This window comes from Carassius gibelio, chromosome B1 (assembly GCF_023724105.1).
Source record: "Carassius gibelio isolate Cgi1373 ecotype wild population from Czech Republic chromosome B1, carGib1.2-hapl.c, whole genome shotgun sequence".
NCBI classification, from domain to species: Eukaryota; Metazoa; Chordata; class Actinopteri; order Cypriniformes; family Cyprinidae; genus Carassius; species Carassius gibelio.
In genome coordinates, this window is record NC_068396.1 from 3,708,054 (window position 1) to 3,727,967 (window position 19,914).

The following is a 19,914-nucleotide window of genomic DNA, read 5'->3' on the forward strand; positions in this document are numbered from 1 at the left end:
ACAACAAAAATAACTACAGAGAATACAAAAATAAAATTTAAAATAGTAAGAATTTTTTTAAATTGCATCTTAATGATACTTAAGTATTCATTCATATTTTGAATTAGCTTTTACGTCTATTTTTGTAGATTTTGTATTATTATTATTATTATTATTATTATTATTATTATTATTATTATTACAAGTTGTTTTTCAATAGTTCTGTTTATTATTATTATTATTATTATTATTATAAGTTGTTTTTCAATAGTTCTGTTTATTATAATAATAATAATAATAATAATAATAATAATAATAATAATAATAATAATAATAATTAGTTGTTTTTCAATAGTTCTGTTTAGCTTTAATTTGTGCATTAGTGTTCATATTTTTAGTACTTCAAATTAAACGTATTTAATACTAATATTTATGTTTTATTTAATCTCAATTTCAATTGTAGAAAGCATTTTTAATAGTTTAGTTCTTGAAGGCAGAGAGGTTTAATAAGCAGGAAAGAGTGGGCGGTTTGACTAAAATCATATTTCATGGGGTAATTTTATGCAACAGTCATGGTATAAATCATTTTATAGTTATTTCGGCAGGGAATGCCATTAAAAATCGCTTGTATTACATAACCACTTGGAATAGCCGGTTTCTTTTATGATAAAACTCTTCACACATGCTGGAAAAGAAAATTTAATTCTTCACATTTGCTGGTGATTCATCTCATTTGAGTTGGGTTTTGTATCTAGAACTTAAAGATGAATAACCAAAAGATTATTATTCAAAACTACTATAACATTATGTAAGATTTTATTTATGAATACAGAAGCTATAACACACGTGCTGGTTGCATTCAATTCAAAAGCTGTATAAAATTGTTTTTTGTTGCTTATTTTGTAAATAAATCTAACCATGTAAATTTAATCGGTAAGTATATATACGTATACTTAATTTATTAAAATTAAGTATATACTTTTCATTTGGCACACAAATATACAAGTTTAAAATAACCATGATCATGTTTTGCGATATTTAGAAGAACTGCAAGAACAAATACAGCAGAAAAAGAGTCCTGTTTGATCGCATAATCAACTGAATAATGATTTTATTGTGCTTGGCAGCAGCACAACACCAGATGGACATACTGAGAGCCAAACGCTGCCAAACTCAATCAGAGCGTCTCTTTATAGTTCACGACTGCTCTTAGCATCATGAGAAGATGCTGTTAAAGACAGACTAACCTTCAAACACAAGCACTTCTGATCTGTCCTCTGCTCTGTTGCATGAAAATACCAGAAAATATTGATCAAAAATGGTTCAAATTGACTTTTAACTAATAAATGCACTTCATATATTGTAAAATCTGTCATTAGCATCAGACTATTGAAATCAGTCGAGTAATTGTTGCACACGTTAAACTGTCAAGCAACAATGTCACTCTACTGAACGTTTTCTACTGGTTTACTCTGTGGTTCTGATTCAGTCTGTCTTCTAAACTGCTCGAATTATTTCCCCGCAGGTATCTTTTCGCCTTGCAGATCAAGCATGACCTGGCCTGTGGACGTCTGACCTGCAATGAAAGCAGCGCCGCCCTGCTGGTGTCTCATATAGTGCAATGTAAGATATTCTCTCTGCAATGGGTTAGATTTGATTATGATCCTTAATGAAAGAGTATGCATGCTTCAAATTGTGCAAGTAAATTATAAAGCTGGATTTTTAACTAAAAATAGATATTTCGGGTAATAAATAATTGCATAATGCATTGCATAATCATTTATTAAATTCTGTGATAGATGCATTGAAGTTTCATTATTATTTCATTGCACTTTCATCGGTTTGATGATTTTGGCACAATTCATACAGCCTAACAGTCGAAAAAATTCACACACTAGGGAGCTGAAAATAGGTCAAGAATTGTTTTAATATATTGAACAAACAGAATTATGATCTGTGTAAAATCTCCATCACAAAAGCAGTGTTTTTTTTTAAGTATATTAATCTTGTAGACTAGTCCGAATTCCTGAAGGATTATTTAAATGGCCGCGCTGTCATCGAGATGGATGGGATTTTACTTCATGCTGTCGCTCATGCAAAACCACGTTCAGATCATGTCAAACACACTTCGCTTTCACATCACTACATCACAGAGCGGTTAGTTGCTATGGAAACCGCTGCTGAGGACGAGTGTAGCATCAGTAACAGAACCAAGAGACTGACCAGTGCTACCAACCAAAGGGTTTTTACATTTTAAAGCTATTATAACAGCAGCAAATCTATAAAAAATAAATTAATACAATAATTTCATATTTTTAAATAATATTAATGAATGAATTTAATCTCATTTTGTTTTACTTTGTGACTGTATTTAAACATTATCTGTGTTAAATATACTGACACTGACTTTAATGATGTATAAACTATGGTATTATATTATGTTATATTATATTATATTATATTATATTATATTATATTAGATTAGATTAGATTAGATTAGATTAGATTAAATTAGATTAGATTATAAACTTTTTGTAGGGCCAAATATACATTTGTTGCAAGGTAAGGTAAAAGTAGAAAACAAATATTGTTCAAAATGTTATAAAAAATATAATTGATATAAAATGTCTATGGTTGCAGCTGAGATTGGCGACTTTGATGAGGTGCAGTGCAAACAACATCTGCTCAACAACAAGTACATTCCCGAGCAGGACACACTGATGGACAAGATCATTGAATACCATCGGAAACACGTGTGAGTGTAACGTCATGACTCAAAGTCAAGTCAAACTTATTGGGTTTAAAGGATGCTTGGATTTACAGTACAGACCAAAAGTTTGGACACACTTTCTCATTCAAAGAGTTTTTTATTTTATTTTCATGACTATAAAAATTGTAGATTCATGCTGAAGGCATCAAAACTATGAATTAACACATGTGGAATTATATATATAACAAAAAAGTGTGAAACAACTGAAAATATGTCATATTCTAGGTTCTTTTGCTTTGATTGCTGCTTTGCACACTCTTGGCATTCTCTTGATGAGCTTCAAGAGGTAGTCACCTGAAATGGTCTTCAACAGTCTTGAAGGAGTTCCCTGAGAGATGCTTAGCACTTGTTGGCCCTTTTGCCTTCTGTCTGCGGTCCAGCTCACCCCTAAACCATCTGGATTGGGTTCAGGTCCGGTGACTGTGGAGGCCAGGTCATCTGGTGCAGCACCCCATCACTCTCCTTTTTGCTCAAATAGCCCTTGATGCCTTCAGTGTGACTCGACAATTTTCAGAGTCATGAAAATAAAGAAAACCCTTTGAATGAGAATTTGTGTCCAAACTTTTGGTCTGTACTGTATGTGCAATAGCGTCCAGCTGAACGCAAACATAATATCAGATGTTTCTGAGCGTTAAATGATCAGTGTGCTGTTTACTGACAAACGGAGGAGCTTCTTATTTAGCAAATGTCCTTGTTTCTAGAGCTTTGCTAATTAAACCTACTGTTCAGGGAATTGGTCACCATGCACAGTTTGTAGATTGCTTTGACATTTAAAGTTCAGACCATTTTTAATTTAGAAAGTGCCAGTGATATTTATCCGTGAACAGATTTCATCAGCAGATATGAACAATTATAAAAGTTCAGATCCTGTACACTGATTCTGACATGTCGTGATTATTAAGCTTATTACTTACAATCTTAATCTTACAAACTTTTAGAGATCCTTCACACAAACATATGTGGCTTAATTTTGTATAATTTAACCCTTCCACAGCGGGCAAACACCGGCTGAATCGGACTACCAGCTTTTGGAGATCGCACGAAGACTTGAGATGTACGGAGTGCGTCTTTACCCCGCAAAAGATCGCGAGGGTACGAAGCTCAGCCTCGCCGTGGCCCATTCTGGTGTGCTAGTCTTTCAGGTAAGTTACAAGTGTTTTTCTAAAGAAACGCTACATGAAGTTTATCCTAGAGCAAAAGCTTTCTTGTTCTTAAATGGAATATGTTGTGGTTTTTGTTCCTAAATTGTCCCTAAATGCACTTATATGCTTGACTTCTAAAGGGACACACCAAAATAAATGCTTTCAACTGGTCTAAAGTCCGCAAGCTGAGCTTCAAAAGGAAGCGCTTTCTCATAAAACTACGACCTGACTTAAATGTAAGTTCTCCTTTGATTGTTTTAGAACAATATCCAAATGTCTCCATTTGCCCTGTGTTTTAGAGAGCATTAAAAAGACAAAAAAAATGTTTTATTTCTGCTCTCGTAGCAAAGTAGCTGTCAGGATACTCTGGAGTTCATGATGGGAAGCAGGGACTGCTGCAAGGTGTTTTGGAAGATTTGTGTGGAGTATCATGCCTTTTTCCGCCTGTTCGAAGAACCCAAACCCAAGCCCAAACCCGTTTTGTTCACCAGGGGTTCTTCTTTTAGGTTCAGGTAATAACGTGCCCTTAAAGTTGTCTCTAAATTAACTTAAATGGTGTCGCCACCATCACCAGAAAATATATTTATCACTAATTGAGGCGTTTTAGCCCGGTAACTTCTTTCTCTAGTTCAGCATGTATTCTGCATTCATTTATTTGTTAAATAATAAAAGTGGAGGTAGGTCTCAGTTCTTGCCAGATGGTTAATGTTTTGATGTTTTCTGCTTCTCTCTTTGTTTCTCATGTTTTGCCTCATTAGTGGCCGCACACAAAGGCAGGTGATTGATTATGTAAAGGACTCTGAATTTAAAAAGGTTCCTTTTGAAAGGTGAGTTTTCGCTGATGACCTTTGTCTAAATGTCACTACCTTTCTGCTTCATTTAATTTCCCTCCAAAACATCTATTTCCTGAGAACCTTTATTGAGATAAGACAATTTGGCATTCATAAACGCCACCTCTCATGTACATGCCACTTCATGACCAAATTACATTCAGATAAGACTTAACCATATTCCGTTCCAAACTCTGTTGAGCATATTCACCAGGTCTATGCTATGTGTGTCATATGCTGCACCCCTAAAAAAATCACCTAGCAATGGCATAAAACATTCCAGAAGTCCATAAAAATTTGTTTTTAAGCAATAGATGAAAAACAGTTGCTGTCTATTGGTAACATGCTAGTCAACTAGCAGCAGTCAAGGCCTTTTCATTATCATGCAGTAATCCAGTCAGCCAACATCCATAAAGCAGCTGAGTGGAAATATATCCAATCGTGAACCAAGTGAATAGATCCCCTTGGAAAAACTCCCTGCTAATCAATCCCAATCCTCCATCCTCAGAAAACACAGTAAAATCCAGTCTAACAGCGGCCTTTCTCCATTCCCACCCAGGCTGTGTGTCGAGGGTCAAGGAGAGGTGAGTGTAATCTATCTTGGTTTACTGTATAAACACAGCAGGAATGCATTAAAATATCCCATATTATGCAAGCTCATAAGTCAACATTATAATCGACCCCAATCACTTTCTAAACACTTTCATGGTCTTATCTTAAACAAATCATCAGTGCACCTTTTTCCAATGTAAAAAGCCTTAACAAATTTTTCACCATAGTATTAAAAACTTGCTCCAACTCTGGTAACTTCCATTCATGGATCCGCTTCCATTCTGGAAGAGAACTCCCAAGTGGCTTGCAACTGCATTTTCTTGTTGACTTTAAGTGTTAAGATTAGTCAGTTTATGCCTCTCATCCTCTTCTTTCCCAAATCTCTTGCATTCTACATGTTGCAGAGGAATGCCAGCGCTTCAGGACACCAGGCCGACTCACCTGCTAGGCGCACCCAAGTGACTGTTGAAAACCCTGCTCTCCAGCATTACACTGGGAGCCTAACTTCACAGACCAATGGATGCCGAAACGAGACCCACGACGAGGCGGATGCTCTTTTAAAGCCATCCCCATCCAAGCAGCAGGCCGAGCATCTGAGCACAGGTCTAGCATCGCATGCTGCCAAGGGTAGCAGCTCCTCGATACCTTACATCGACTGCAGTGACATAGATAGTGAATATGATGTGGTCAAATGCCGTGTCACTAGGTCTCACTCCCACACACATGACAATGATGAGGTTGAGCCAAACGGCCGTAGGGTGGGCAAGAGTAATGGTTATGGCAATGGTCAGCACAATGGACAAGGAGCAAGCAAGTCTAGATTCTGTGAGTCTCCTTTGAACAGCCATCACTTGGGTCAAAGTTCAGACACCGTCAAAGGTAGTCAGTTGTCTAATGGGTCATTTTGTGGTAACGGATCACCACGTGCTCTACCCCTGAGTAGTACCTTGGTGGATGAATTGTTTCAAGGTATGGACAGACGTGGTCTGGTGTTACCTTCAGGTCATCTAGTTGGTTCCCAGAGTGCAAACTGCAGCCCAGTGATGAGCAGTTTTCACAAAACCAACTCTCTGAACCATCCAGAGCATATCGGCTATAGCAGTCGTCGCCGTTGGGATGACGGTAGTCATTACCTTACCAATGGCCGATCTGGGAGTGAGCCTCAACATTATGGGAGCTACTCCCCAATTGTTAATCGATCCCCACATTTGCAGAGACTCCAAAACGGCATGCGCAACCGTTCCGACACTGATCCCATGATTTTGAGCCAGTTAAGTTCAACCCCGGCCCATAAACCTCGATCAGTTGTCTCGAGGGTTGAACGTATGGCTGCCCTTGAGCGCCATGTGGCTGCAAATGGGCTTGGAGCATCTAGCCAAGCTCGATCCAGCAATGTCCAGAGACTCCATGGAAGCACACTGAGTGCTAATGACCACAGTAGCCCAGTCCACATGATTGATGGTTCCACTAGTAGTGGAACGGAGTCTAGTGATACCGAGTCAGATGCAGGCAGCAACTCTTACAATCAGCCCCTAGTCTTTGGAAACCCTGGGGCAGCCAATTCCTCCCCTATGCCCCGAAGCAAGTTTTCATTTGGCAGTCTCCAGCTGGAGGATGAGGGACAAGGGCGAGACAATGACTACAGTTGTCCAATCAATGAAGATAATGGGGCAAAATTCTTCAACTGCTAGTGAAGATTATGTGCGCCTGGTAATTTGTTGACTGTATATCCATTTTGCAACTTTGAGGCTCAGTCAAGGTACTTAAAGGTGCGTTGTGTAGTTTCTGTGCCGTTAGTGACACCAAACGGACATGGTATGGCCTGGCATAACATTAACCAATTGTGCTTTGAGGCACGATTAGCTGCAGATATGGGCAGTGTTTGGGAATTACATTTGGTAGCACTAGTTGAGCAATGATTACAAGATTAACAAGATTAGCAATGGTGGTATTTTTGCAATGTTTGGAAGGTTTAGGAAGAAGACTGTTCTGCCTGAAAGAAATATTTTAATACTTCAAATATAGGTACAATCCATATCTATTAGTCTTAGAAGATTAACCTAAGACTGATGAATAGTTGAAGGTCCTTCTGCAAAGTGCCATGTCTATAAATTTAGAGACTGAAATCTTTTTTACAATTGCTAAATAAGGTTACCCATATTACTGTAATCCAGTTGACTACTCGTATTGCCAAAAGTGTGAAATATTTCTTTGTCATTTGTGTAGAAACAAATGATTACAAAAAAATACAGAAAGATATATGCCTTTACTGTTGATCATAGCTTACAGAAGCTAATGTTTTTGTGCACTAGCAATATTGCTAAAATAGTGGCGATATGACAACAAATGTCCAAGATATGAAGTTGAAGATTGAAGATTTGCTACAGCTAGGCAAGCTAGTTCTTCAAGATTCTGATGGATAACTTTTATATAAATTAAGCTTGTATTGTCGTAAAAGCATATCAGACTTTTTGGATGTGTGGTAAATTAGATAAATTAAGAGATTGTGTAGACATAACTTGAGATAAGCGACAGTAAATGGTTTCACTTTTTATCATGCGCATCAATGATTTTCACCCAACCATGATGGCTTCATGCTAGCTTTATTGTTTTTTTGTTTTTTTTTCAAACTGGTTGAAGTTCCAAGTTCTTTATCTTTGATCTTTCTACTTGGGGTGCGCCATGATCTTGTGGCATTGTCATGTTTGTTTGCCCATTTCTCAGCATGCATCACTCCTGTAATATACAACATTATAAAAATTGCATTTTATTTTGTTTTGCTTCGCTGCTTAATTTATTTTTTTCCTAAACAAACCGCTGTATCTCTGGCTCACCTCATCAATGTCATCTGTTTGTGGTGCATTTGCAATGCTTGATGTACACTTGATTTGTAAGTATATTAACCTGTGCTCAGGTTGCATTGCTTTTAAGAGCTTTCCTGCCCAATTTCAGCACTGTTCTAGCAGCATGTATCTCTGGAATGCTTCACCTTGTCTTTTTTCCCTTTCTCTTGGAAGCATGTCAACCTGTGCTTGTCTCAGCATTTTGCTACTGTCCTTTTCATATGTGTAAAAGACTTTGAATTGACAAGGGACCATTAAAATGCAGTGGTCTTTTGAAGTGGAGATGGATGTACGTGAGAATTGGACAGACTGTGAGTAAGGAACTTTTGAGGCTAAGAATGTAAAGTCTAAAAAGATTAGGAAGGTTTTCAAGAGCTGTCCTGAAACGTACTTGCGTTCAGTCTGACCTTCTGAAGTTCTTGCACTGTTTTGCACTCTTTTTTTTCATGCATTTTATTGGGTTCTGATGCATTTGCAATATAATCTTTAAAAAAAAAAATTCGTTTATTTTCCAAAATCCAACTTTTCAGTTCTTTTGAGAAATGTTTTATTTTAGCATGGCAATCTTATGTCAGTGATAGGTTTTGGAAAGTGTTGGCAAAGCCATTCGCAAGACCACTGCAGTTTTTGGGTCCGTTACTCAAAATTTGGCAACATTTATTGGAAAGCGTCAGTTCATGCCACTGTTGATATGAATGTATATAATCCTCACCCACCCATCGATCTATATTTTATCATTGCTAGTGACCAAAGTAGTTCCTAGCTTTTTGTAAATTACACTAAAATGTGGTTTGAACTGTAGGTTTTATTATCACAAGAATACTGTAGCAGTATTGAATGATTCACTCTTTTTTAACCTGTGATTGATTTTGAAATGTACTTTGCCGAGGTACACGAAATGTTCAAGATTTATTTGTGTAATATAATGTTACTGTACTTTCTTAAAATACTCATAATTAACACTTGGCACATATGCAAAACGATTAACCAATCAGTTTGTGTTTACAAACCATCTGACGTACACTGTACTAGACTAAATAACCAGATAAGCAATGGAAAGGTCACATACGTTTAGTTTTGTTTAGTTTTTTAACTCCTCCTCTCTGTTGCAACCCTGTAGCAATTATAAATGGACTTTCCGAAGTCTCAAGGTTGTTAATTTTCTCTATGCCTGTTCGCAGGTTCTGTACGATTGATGTCTGTTGTTGTTGTTTTTACTACTCCAAGCCCTTTTCAGTACTCTTTTTCATTCTGGAACACTTTAACATTGTAAATTAATGTGTATTAGTAGCAATAAAACATGATACTTGTGAAGCGGGACTCCAGACGTTTACTCCGATGCCCGTAGATGTTAGCGCCTTGTTTCGTGGTAGAGTAGCCGTAGTCATTTAGTTGTTTGTCTTGCATGTTTGCATGTGTGCGTGATGAGGCCTTTATCACCAGATTTACGGCTCGTCCAACGTCCTCAATAACGGCTGTGCTGTGGACACTTGGTGCGTTTGAAATGTCTTGGTTCGCATGTCGCATCCCATTCGTGCCAAGGCATGGGACACAAAAGCGTTGTCGGGCAAGTATGTGAATGTACTTGTGTAGTGAATGTGTAGTGGTCTGAAGATTTCCCCATCATCCAGGGAATGTGTTATGTATCCCGGCAGTGTCCTCAGGGGGGAATCCCAGACTGGGATGGTGTGACTCACTCATGTCTGGATCCCGATGTAGTGCTGTCATCCGTAGTCCATTTCCAAACACAGTGTGTGTTGTGTAGCTTTACCCCTTGGCGATTTTGAATCTTTTCTAGTAGTATTAAGGATAAAAATGTCAAAACTACCCTGCAGAAAAGACCTGCTGAGATTGGCATGGATCTGCATGGTAGGTCTTACTGATGAACCAATGCAGTGTTTTTTAAATTTTTATTATTATTTATGGTAAAGCTGTTGAATAAGGCATCTTGCTAGTGACGATTTCTGGACATGATATTATCTTAAATTCTTGCTGGTCATTAGCTGCTTTTTTCAGTTGGGTAGTTTGACTAAATGTACATTGTGAACCCTCGTACTTGATTGTATTTAGCAAGTGTAGTAGTTCTCACTAGTCCATTGATGAATGATAACCCAATCCACATTACTTCAAGGCTTTAACATGACGTGCCTGTTCTCCCTTAGGTCCAGTTTCTAGGAGCCCTCAGCACAGTGAGTCTCCGTCTGCAGGCCAGGCGATGGTGAATGGCCAGAAACAGAGTCTCAGTCTGGGCCAAAGTCCTGAAGGACGACAGCCTTCGCCTCTCACCAGCCCCTTACTGACGGACGCCGGCTTCGTCCGCACAGACGACGAGGACGAGGTTCGGAGGAAGGTTTGTCTTTTAGTGAGGGAACAATGTTCAAGATTAGCAGCATGTGCTAGAAGTGGCATTGGTGGATCAATGCTGTATTATGTTGTTAAAATCAAATTGTTGACTTGTTGTAAGAATGTTATTTGAACCTCAGTAGTCACTGATCAGAAAAAATAACATCTAGAAAACATTAAGGTTTTTTCAAATAGTTCACCCAGAAATTTTTTTTTTTTCATCACATTGTTCCAAAACTGTTTGAGTTTTCTGTTTCTTGAACAGTTTCTTTCTTCTCTTGAGCACAAAAGAAGATATTTTGAAGAATGTTGGTAACAAAACAGCTGACATTAGCCGTTGACTTTTACATTGACTACCATAGTATGAAAAAAAACCTTATGAAATTCAATGGCTGCCGTCAATGTTTTTGGGTGAACTTTCCCTTTAATGCTGATATTTACAGAGAAATGTTTAGTTTGACAGAACTAGTATATATTTATATTACATAATTTATATATATATATATTTTTTATATTAATATATAATATTTTACTTAAACAGCGATTTTTAAATATATCACTCTTAATCATTTGAATGTCCTGTTTTTACATTTATTTTGTCTTATTTGTAATTCATACTATTTAGCCTTTGCTGCTGACGTGGCGATGAATAAATAAACAAATAAATAAATACTTCCATTGTCACATGCACAAAATTGCTGAAATTAAATGAATTGCTTTATTGAAAAATCTTTTAGAATAACCAAATTTTAAGTAATTAATATGCCTGACCAATTTAATGCTTATAGGTAGGTCTTTCGTTGCTGAAAAATACAAAATGTTTTTGTTAATTTCTCAATTGTTGGCTTAGGTTACATTAGGAGCCTGTAATTGTTTTGGTCAGCCCATTCAGCCTCTTTATTTCTAGCTCAAGAACACCACAGTTGTCTCCTCAGCAGTAGATTTCAAGCACCCTCTGCTAATTGTCCTCTTTAAATTACACCATGCTTGAATTGAAGGGGCTCTAGAAAATTAAGGTTATGGTGAGAAGCGGCAGGGCTGCGTTTAAAAGAGTTTTATCATCACAGAAGTGCCACTGCGTTTTGGTCAAGTGTCTCTGTGGACGTCTCAGAATAGGAGACCTAGATAAACTCAACCCAAATTCCAGTCTATTTAGGGCAGATTATGTAGCAGCGCAGTGAAGCGGCTCAGTGAACAGTGAGAGTTTTACTTCACTGAGACTCCGTTGATTTTGTCATAGATGTTCAGCAAAAAAATGTCATAAATATTTTATTTATAAATGTAATTGATTTTAAATTCATCTCTAAAAGTATAGAAATATCTCCTGTTATTTGTTTGTGCATTTATTTAATGGTGTCCATTTAGTTTTGAGCAATGATTAATCGCAATTAATAACAAGTTTTTGTTTATATAATATATATGTGTGTTTGTGTGTACTGTGTATATTTATTATGTATATATAAAGACACACACAGTATGGATTTTAAAAGTATTAATGTGTATATATTTATATTATTTATATTTTAATTTAATATATTAACACATTTTTTACATGTATACATGCATGTGTTTTCATATACATAATAAATATACACCGTACACACACACACACATTATGTACACAAAAACTTTTATTTTGGAATTTTTCAATTTCTTCATTACATTTTTTATTTTTCCTTTCTTCCACTCACAGAGGTTCCCGACTGATAAAGCGTACTTCATCGCCAAAGAGCTCCTGACCACAGAGAGGACGTATCTGAAGGATCTGCAGGTCATCACCGTGGTAAGACTCACATAGCCATTGAGTTTTCAGTCTTGCTATGGTGATCTGTAAGTGTGTTACCTCCAAACACTTGCTATGCGTTTGCTAAAGTACTGTGAGTATTGCTAGGCAGTTGCTAATTATTATTATTTTTTTTACAGTTGCTAGTGCATTTATAAGCTGTTGCTAGTTTGTTTTGAGTATCTGCTAAGGTGTTGCTATGTGTTTTTTTTTTTTTCTTTTATGGTAGCTAGGTGGTTGCTAATGGTTTGTGGTTGTTGTAAGACCATGGTTAGGCTGTTGCAAAGATGTTTGGGTGTGAGTAGAATTGTTAGCTAGTTGCTAAGGTGTTTCTCAATGGTTTCAACGGTTCTAATGTATTACAGGATAATGTTTGACTGCTAGAGTGGCTACTAAGGAGTTGCTAATGTTGTTGTTAGGTTGTTGGGTGTTTGGGTGTTGGGTCGAGTGTTTCTAGGATGATCTGGGGGTTACTATGGCTTTTCTAGGATTAGTATGTGGTTACTAGAGTATTTAACCATTTTGAGTGTTGCTAATGTTTTCTGATTGTTGCTAGGGTGTTAATAAGCTGTTGTGCGAGTGTTTTGGGTAGTTGTTAGAGCATTGGTAGACAGTCGATTTAGGGGTGTTAATAGTTGCTAAGGTTTTCTAGCAGAATGTTTGGACGTAGCTAAGGTGTTCTGGGTAGTTTCTAGGCAGTTGCTTTGTTTACTGATGTTTACTGGTGGTTGTCAGGGCGTTGTAAAGCTGCTGCATAGATGTTTAGGATGTTGCTAGATTGTTGCTAGGGTGATTTAGGTGTTTGCTGTGGCTTTCTAGATGGTTGCTAAAGTGTTGCCAAGGGGTTGCAACCAAAACCATAACATGTTGTAATCTGGTTGCTAAGGTTTTTGTTTGGTTGCTCTGGTGTAATAAGCAGTTCCTATGTTGTTCTGAACAGTTGCGTTACTTATTATTATTATTTATTTTTTTGGTTGTTGTTGTTGGTTTCTAGGGTATTAAACAGTTCATAGGGTGTTCTGGATTGTTGCTACGTAGTTTCCTGCAATTCTTCATGTAGTTAAATACTTAAATATTGGATTGTTTTTTGACCGAAATGTTATTGTCTGCTATGAAGTCACTTTTTTTTTTAACATTTTGATGCATGTATCTATTTTCTGGAGTTTAAGGAGAAACATCTACACCAGACATAGTAAAGCATTAAAGATGAGGTGTAGTTGTTGTTGCTTCGCTGCTTGCCTCCTCCTTTCTGAGCGTCTGCTTTGTAATGCATCTCTTTGATGTCGTACCAGGTAGTGGAAAGAAGCAGCAGGGCGACATGTTTACATGTCTCATAAATATTTCCTTTTGGCTTCAGGATCCGAAGCTGCTGTTTGGATCCCAGACTGCCACACCTGCCTAACTGCTCACGTTATTACAGCTGTATCTGTTAAACCGTTTAAACACCATAGAGATCTCCTCACAACCCTCTTCACTGCAAGTGAGTGAGGCACAATTAAGCCCAAAGTATAGTTTTACGCGTATGTGAGGGTCTGCGTACATAATGCGTCACACAGATTTCATCACCAGAAAATTATGCACGGACTGCACATGCATCTGAATTTTTCAGGTGAATAAACACCTGATTTTTTTTTTCTAAAGCTGCTCACTTTGTACACGTAGGTTGCACATGAGCATTGAATTTGTTTTGCACTAATCTGTTTCTCCACAAGGTGGCAGCACTGGCACGGGCCGTTGTTTCAAATTAGAAAACAAAACTAAAGATAGAACAACAACAACAAAATACTAGAGTCTGCCACATGAGATAAGAGCGAATTTAGTTTAAAAGAGTAAGAAAACATTTTTATCGGTCAACTTCTGAAAAAAAAAAATAAAATAGCGCACATACTGGACAAAGATAGGGTTCTCTAGAGCTCTCTGGTTGCTAGGTGGTTGTTAGGGTTTTTGGATGGTTGCTAGACTGTTAATATGCAGTTCCTTAGGTGTTCTAGTTATTTGTTAACAAGTTGGCTAGTGGTTGTTTGGATATTTGGTTGGTTGCTAGGTGGTCGTTAGTTTTTTGTTGGTTGCTAGGTTGTTGTTAGGGTTTTTGGATGGTTGCTAGGCTGTTGTTAGGGTTTTTGGATGGTTGCTAGCTTGTTGTTAGGCTTTTGGATGGTTGCTAAGGTTTTTTGGGTGGTTGCTAGGCTGTTAATATGTTTCTAGGGTGTTTGGGTTATTTGTTAACAATGTGGCAAGTGGTTGTTAGAATTTTTGGTTGGATGCTAGGATGTTGTTATAGGTTTTTTTTTTTGTTGTTGTTGCTAGGTTGTTGTTAGGCTTTTGGATGGTTGCTAAGGTTTTTTGGGTGGTTGCTAGGGTGTTCTTCATAATTGGCAACATGTTGTTAGATATATATCACATAAAATATTTTTTTTATAAGGGAGCACAGTGTAAAATCACAGGGGATGTTTTGTTGTATCCAGAACATGAGAATGAAGAGACAAAGAGTCTTTATTCATGGATTCTTCTGTCATGACGTCACACAGTCTGTTTGAGATAGTCATCACACTGCTGATCTCTTCATGTTTGGATCTGTTGGGGCTATGAAGAAGTCCAATGCTTTTACAGTGTGGGATTTTGTTTGATGTGATGATGGGGAATGATTGATGTGTTCCTCTTTTTTCTGTAAACCATTTAAAGGCTCACATCATGGAAAACTGATTTTTGAAGTTTGATGAGCTAGATATATTCAAAGCGTCCTCTACAACACATCCAGAGCATGTGAATGCTATGAAAAGGTAATATGTTTCTCTTTTTTCTCTGTATGTTTTCAGTCCTTTCAGAAGTCCATAGGGAAGGACGAAGCCATGCCGGACTCCTTGAGGAATCTCATATTTGCCAATTTTGAGCCAGTGTATAAATTCCACGAGACGTTCCTGAATGACGTTGAGCAGCGTCTGGCTCAGTGGTTTGTATATGAGATCAATGTGTTTATTATATTGGAATGTGTACAAACTGCTCCAACTGCAACAGACACACGCCTCGATCTGTCATTCAGGATTTTAATATGCCGTTTGATGCCTTTTCATTCGCTAGTCAAATAACAATTGCATTGTAGCATGAAAGGAAATTAACCTCACATGACTGACATAACTGTCGTTACATAAAAGTACATCCGTCAAGAACATGCCCAGGCCATATTTATCGCCAAATCAAAGAAATAAATAGGAAAATATATTTTGCATGCAGAACATATGTTGAGACATTATTTTTGTGAAAGATAAAAACAAATTTCTGCTGTAATTTTTGTTCTAAAAACAGTCTTTATGTTCATAATACTGCATGGTTTTGTGCTGGTTTTCTGTTGTTTGCCTTCAGGGTAAAGAACTAGTTTAACTAGCATAACTAGCAAGTCTTCTTTAGTTGAAAAAAATTATGTTTTGCCACAGACAGTATTTCATTTGTAAACAAATAATAAAATAAAATAATAATTGTGTGTATGTGTGTATATAATAATAATAATAATAATAATAATAATAATAATAATAATAATAATAATAATAATAATAATAATTATATATATTTGTACACACAAATAAATAAATAAATAAGTATATATTATATATATATGGAATATAAATATATATATTTATACAATTTGTAAGAATTATATTTTATTGATCATTTTATCAATAAAAATCCATATTGCTTTAAATATTTGACATTTTTATATATACTAGATATTTTCTAGAAATAAAGATGTTTTAAGATGATTTATATATTATTACTAATTATTGTTCTATATATAATACCATATTTGATTATAAATTATCTCTATCCATTCATCGATTTTCTTTTTCATATTAGCCAGATTAATATGTGCCATAAGACACAGCTCATATTTCTTTAGAGCACAATGTTGCTCAGAACAGAGCTGCAGTATCAGACTCTACACATGTTCTCCGCTCCAGCAGTATAATGTGTTCAGACAGTAACTGATAGAGCTCTGCCGGCTCAGATGTTCTCCTGCGCGGCTGTAATGTTTAATGCTGCTCTGTGGGGAGCGGGTTGGACCTGTGTTATAGGACAGGATGATAAATGGAGGTTTTAGTGTGCGGTGGCTCTAAGTGAAGAGTGGGGAACGGCTCAACAGCGTGACAGATGATGCTTCATTGATGTTCAGGAGCTCAGGAAGTCTGTGTGCATTGATGTACAACAGAGACATCTGCTGAACGACACCAGAACTTCAGTTCACCCAAAATTGAAACTAATTTACTCTCATGAAGTTTAAACATGTATGACGGAGATTTTCCTGTCAAACAAAAATGGAGATGTTTAGCAGGCTCCAAAAACAACATTTTCAATAAAATAAATGTAATATATATTTATTAAATGACTGAATATATTAATTTAATGATTGTTAATTGTGTTTGTTGTTCCCAGGGAAGGTAGATCTAATGCACACATCAAAGGAGACTACCAGCGCATTGGAGACATCATGCTGAAGAATATCCAGGGTTTGAAGGTCAGAACATCTACATCTTTCTTTCATCCTCTTTTTTGTAAAATACTTTTTTTGTGTGTGTTTGTGTTTCTGTAAGACATAAAATGGGAATAAGTGGGAATTTTATATTGGATATGAAATGGGACAAAAATTTCGTCCAAATGTTTGAAACCAAAAAAAAAAAAAAAACAGAGCCAAAGCCACACCTGAAAATAAACCACATAAACACAATAAACATGTAGGATGCCAATGGTGTGCAAGAATTTAAAAGATTACTATGGTATTATCATAGTATGTGACCAAAAAAATTGTACCACTGGTCTTTGATTACTGTTCATATAGTGTTTTCAAAGAAAAGTGTTCAGTGTTGGGAAAAGTTACTTTTACAAGTAATGCATTACAATAATGAGTTACTCCATAAAAAAAATCTAATTGAATTACTGTGTTACATTTGATGGAAATTCGTACATTTACATTACATTTAGATTTAGTCATTTAGCAGATGCTTTTATCCAAAGCGACTTACAAATGAGCGCAATGGAAGCAATCAAAATCAACAAAAGAACAATGATGTGCAACAGCTATAACAAGTCTCAGTTAGCTTAATGCAGTACACGTTTATAATAAATAAAAATAAAATGGATAGCATAGAAAAAGAATACAACAAGCTAACACTAGCTTGTTGTATTCTTTTTCTATTCTATCCGATCTTATTTGCTTTTGTTAATTGCACAATAAATAAAAAGAAAACAAATTGATAGAATACAAAAAAGATAAAAGTTTTATATGTATATATATGTATAAGAATGGAATGGTCAAATAAAGATGGAAGAGATGTGTTTTAAGCCGATTCTTGAAGATGGCTAAGGACTGGCTAAGGCTGCTGGGATTGAGTTGGACAGGTCATTCCACCAGGAGGAACATTTAATTCAAAAATCTGTGAAAGTGACTTTGTGCTTCTTTGGGATGGCACAATCAAGCGACGTTCACTTGCAGAACACAAGCTTCTAGAGGGCACATAAGTCTGAACAAATATTAATGCCTTGAATTTAATGCTAGCAGCTATTGCTAGCCAGAGGAAATTTATGAACTGAGGTGTGAGGTGCATTCTTTTTAGTCTTGCTGCTGCATTCTGGATTAATTGTAAAGGTTTGATAGAACTGGCTGGAAGACCTGCCAAGAGAACATTGCAATAGTCCACCCTGGACAGAACAAGAGCTTGAACAAGGAGTTGTTTCATGTTTCGGAAAGAAAGGGCTTGATCTTGTTGATGTTGAATAAAGCAAATCTCCAGGACTGGACAGTTTTAGCTGTAGAGAAAGTCATCTTATAATTACTCATAACTCCAAGGTTTCTGGCTATTATTGAAGGAGTTATGGTAGATGTGCCTTACTGGACGGTGAAATTGTGATTTAAATGATGGATTTGCCAGAATCACAAGCAGTTCTGTCTTGGAAAGTTTGAGTTGAAGGTGATGGTCCTTCATCCAGCAAGAAATGTCTGTTAGACAAGTTGAGATGTGAGCAGCTACCGTCGGATCATCAGGATGAGATAAGATGTAGAGTTGTGTGTCATCAGCATAGCAGTGATGAGAAAAGTTTCTGAATGACTGAACCTAGTGATGCAAAGTAGAAAGTAGACCAAGAAGAGAAGTGGTCCAAGAACTGAGCCCTGAGGCACCCCAGTAGTTAGATGTTGCGACTTGGAAACCTCACCTCTCCAAAGATGCCTTATAGGACCTATCTGAGAGGTAAGACTCAAACCACTGGGTTGATAGGAGGATCTGGTGTCCAGCAAGATAAGTTTTGAAGATTTGGATCCCACTCTCGGCAGTCTTAGGGCTTCAACTGTAGTCTAGAACGACAATATCCATCGTATTTACACATTGCACTCTGATTTTCTCAACCTGGGAACAGAAGAGTTACTGCCATTTACTCATTAAAAAGTATCTCCGATATTCTACTGTAAATTAAAAAGTAATACATTACCAGTAACTTAAAAAAAGTAATCTGATTACACAACTCAAGTTACTTGTAATGCATTACCTCTACAGTATTATCAAATTTTTTTTTTTTTTACACTTGTATAATGGAAATACAATTTTATTCTTAGAGTATCATTATATACAGTATCACAGTGTTGTGTTTTTAGCCATGGTGTGACGGTCATACCATACCAGAGCATCATTACAGATAGCTCATCTGTGTGACTGGTTTTGTTTCCTCAGCTGCTCACGGCTCATCTTCAGAAGCATTCGGAGGCACTGCTGGAGCTGGAGCGCACTTGTCGCTCGTCCCGGAGGCTGGAGGGTCTTTGTCGAGACTTCGAGCTGCAGAAGGTGTGTTACCTGCCGCTCAACATCTTCTTCCTGCGGCCGCTGCATCGCCTCATGCACTACAAGCAGATCCTGGAGCGCCTGTGCAAACACTATCCACCAACACACGACGACTTCAGAGACTCGCGAGGTACGCCATCCCACGCCCGCTTTAGCATTCGCTCTCAGTTTCTGACTCAGCATTAAATATTATAGTAGTAATTATATGTAACGTGTAACAAGGACAACTTAAAGGTATTTAGGACACCTTAAGGCCACCTAAAAGCACCTATTGAGGTGGGATATGGCAAGTTGTGGGCTAGTGGTTAGAGAGTTTGACTTCTAACCCTATGGTTGTGGGTTCGAATCTTGGGCTGGTAATACCACGCCTTAGGTGCCCTTGAGCAAGGCACCGAACCCCCAACTTCCCCCCGGGCGCCGCAGCATAAAAATGGCTGCCCTAGCACCGGGTGTGTGTTCACAATGTGTGTGTGTTCACTGCTGTGTGTTTGCACTTTGAATGGGTTGAACGCAGAGCACGAATTCTGGGTATGGGTCACCATACTTGGCTGAATGTCACTTAGCTTCATATGTGTTAGGTTAGGGACAGGTTTGGTGGTATGGGTAGGTTTAAAGGTGGGTTAAGGTGTAAGAGATGGGTCAACAGTGTAATTAAAAATGTATTACTGATGTAAGTACATGCAAGTACTTTAAAAATATAAGTGCAACGTATGTGCACAATAAGCGCATTGTATCAAATGATTAATTTAAATGTAAGTACATATTAGTTAAAGTTTTATTTAGCTTTGCTTTGCTTTTTAGTGTTTGTTTATTGTTCTGTTCTGTGTTGCTTTAATTTGTTTTGCTTTGCT

At 37.0% G+C, this 19,914-nt stretch overlaps 1 protein-coding gene across 3 annotated transcripts in view; it reads left to right on the plus strand.

Annotated features, from left to right (window-relative positions):
- The window catches only part of LOC127948840 (FERM, ARHGEF and pleckstrin domain-containing protein 1), a 65,924-nt gene that overhangs the window by 36,584 nt on the left and 9,426 nt on the right, over window positions 1-19,914 (plus strand). The window contains exons 6-18 of one of the 3 annotated variants that reach the window (XM_052545610.1): window positions 1,505-1,602; window positions 2,620-2,734; window positions 3,744-3,891; window positions 4,032-4,127; window positions 4,237-4,403; window positions 4,650-4,718; window positions 5,230-5,305; window positions 5,678-5,876; window positions 10,279-10,466; window positions 12,153-12,242; window positions 15,059-15,192; window positions 16,668-16,749; window positions 18,956-19,193. In XM_052545610.1, the coding sequence (XP_052401570.1) occupies window positions 1,505-1,602; window positions 2,620-2,734; window positions 3,744-3,891; window positions 4,032-4,127; window positions 4,237-4,403; window positions 4,650-4,718; window positions 5,230-5,305; window positions 5,678-5,876; window positions 10,279-10,466; window positions 12,153-12,242; window positions 15,059-15,192; window positions 16,668-16,749; window positions 18,956-19,193 (1,700 nt within the window). Of the gene's footprint in view, window positions 1-1,504; window positions 1,603-2,619; window positions 2,735-3,743; window positions 3,892-4,031; window positions 4,128-4,236; window positions 4,404-4,649; window positions 4,719-5,229; window positions 5,306-5,677; window positions 5,901-10,278; window positions 10,467-12,152; window positions 12,243-15,058; window positions 15,193-16,667; window positions 16,750-18,955; window positions 19,194-19,914 lie in introns of all 3 variants that reach the window. The other 2 variants (XM_052545612.1, XM_052545611.1) reach the window with 2 other exon arrangements.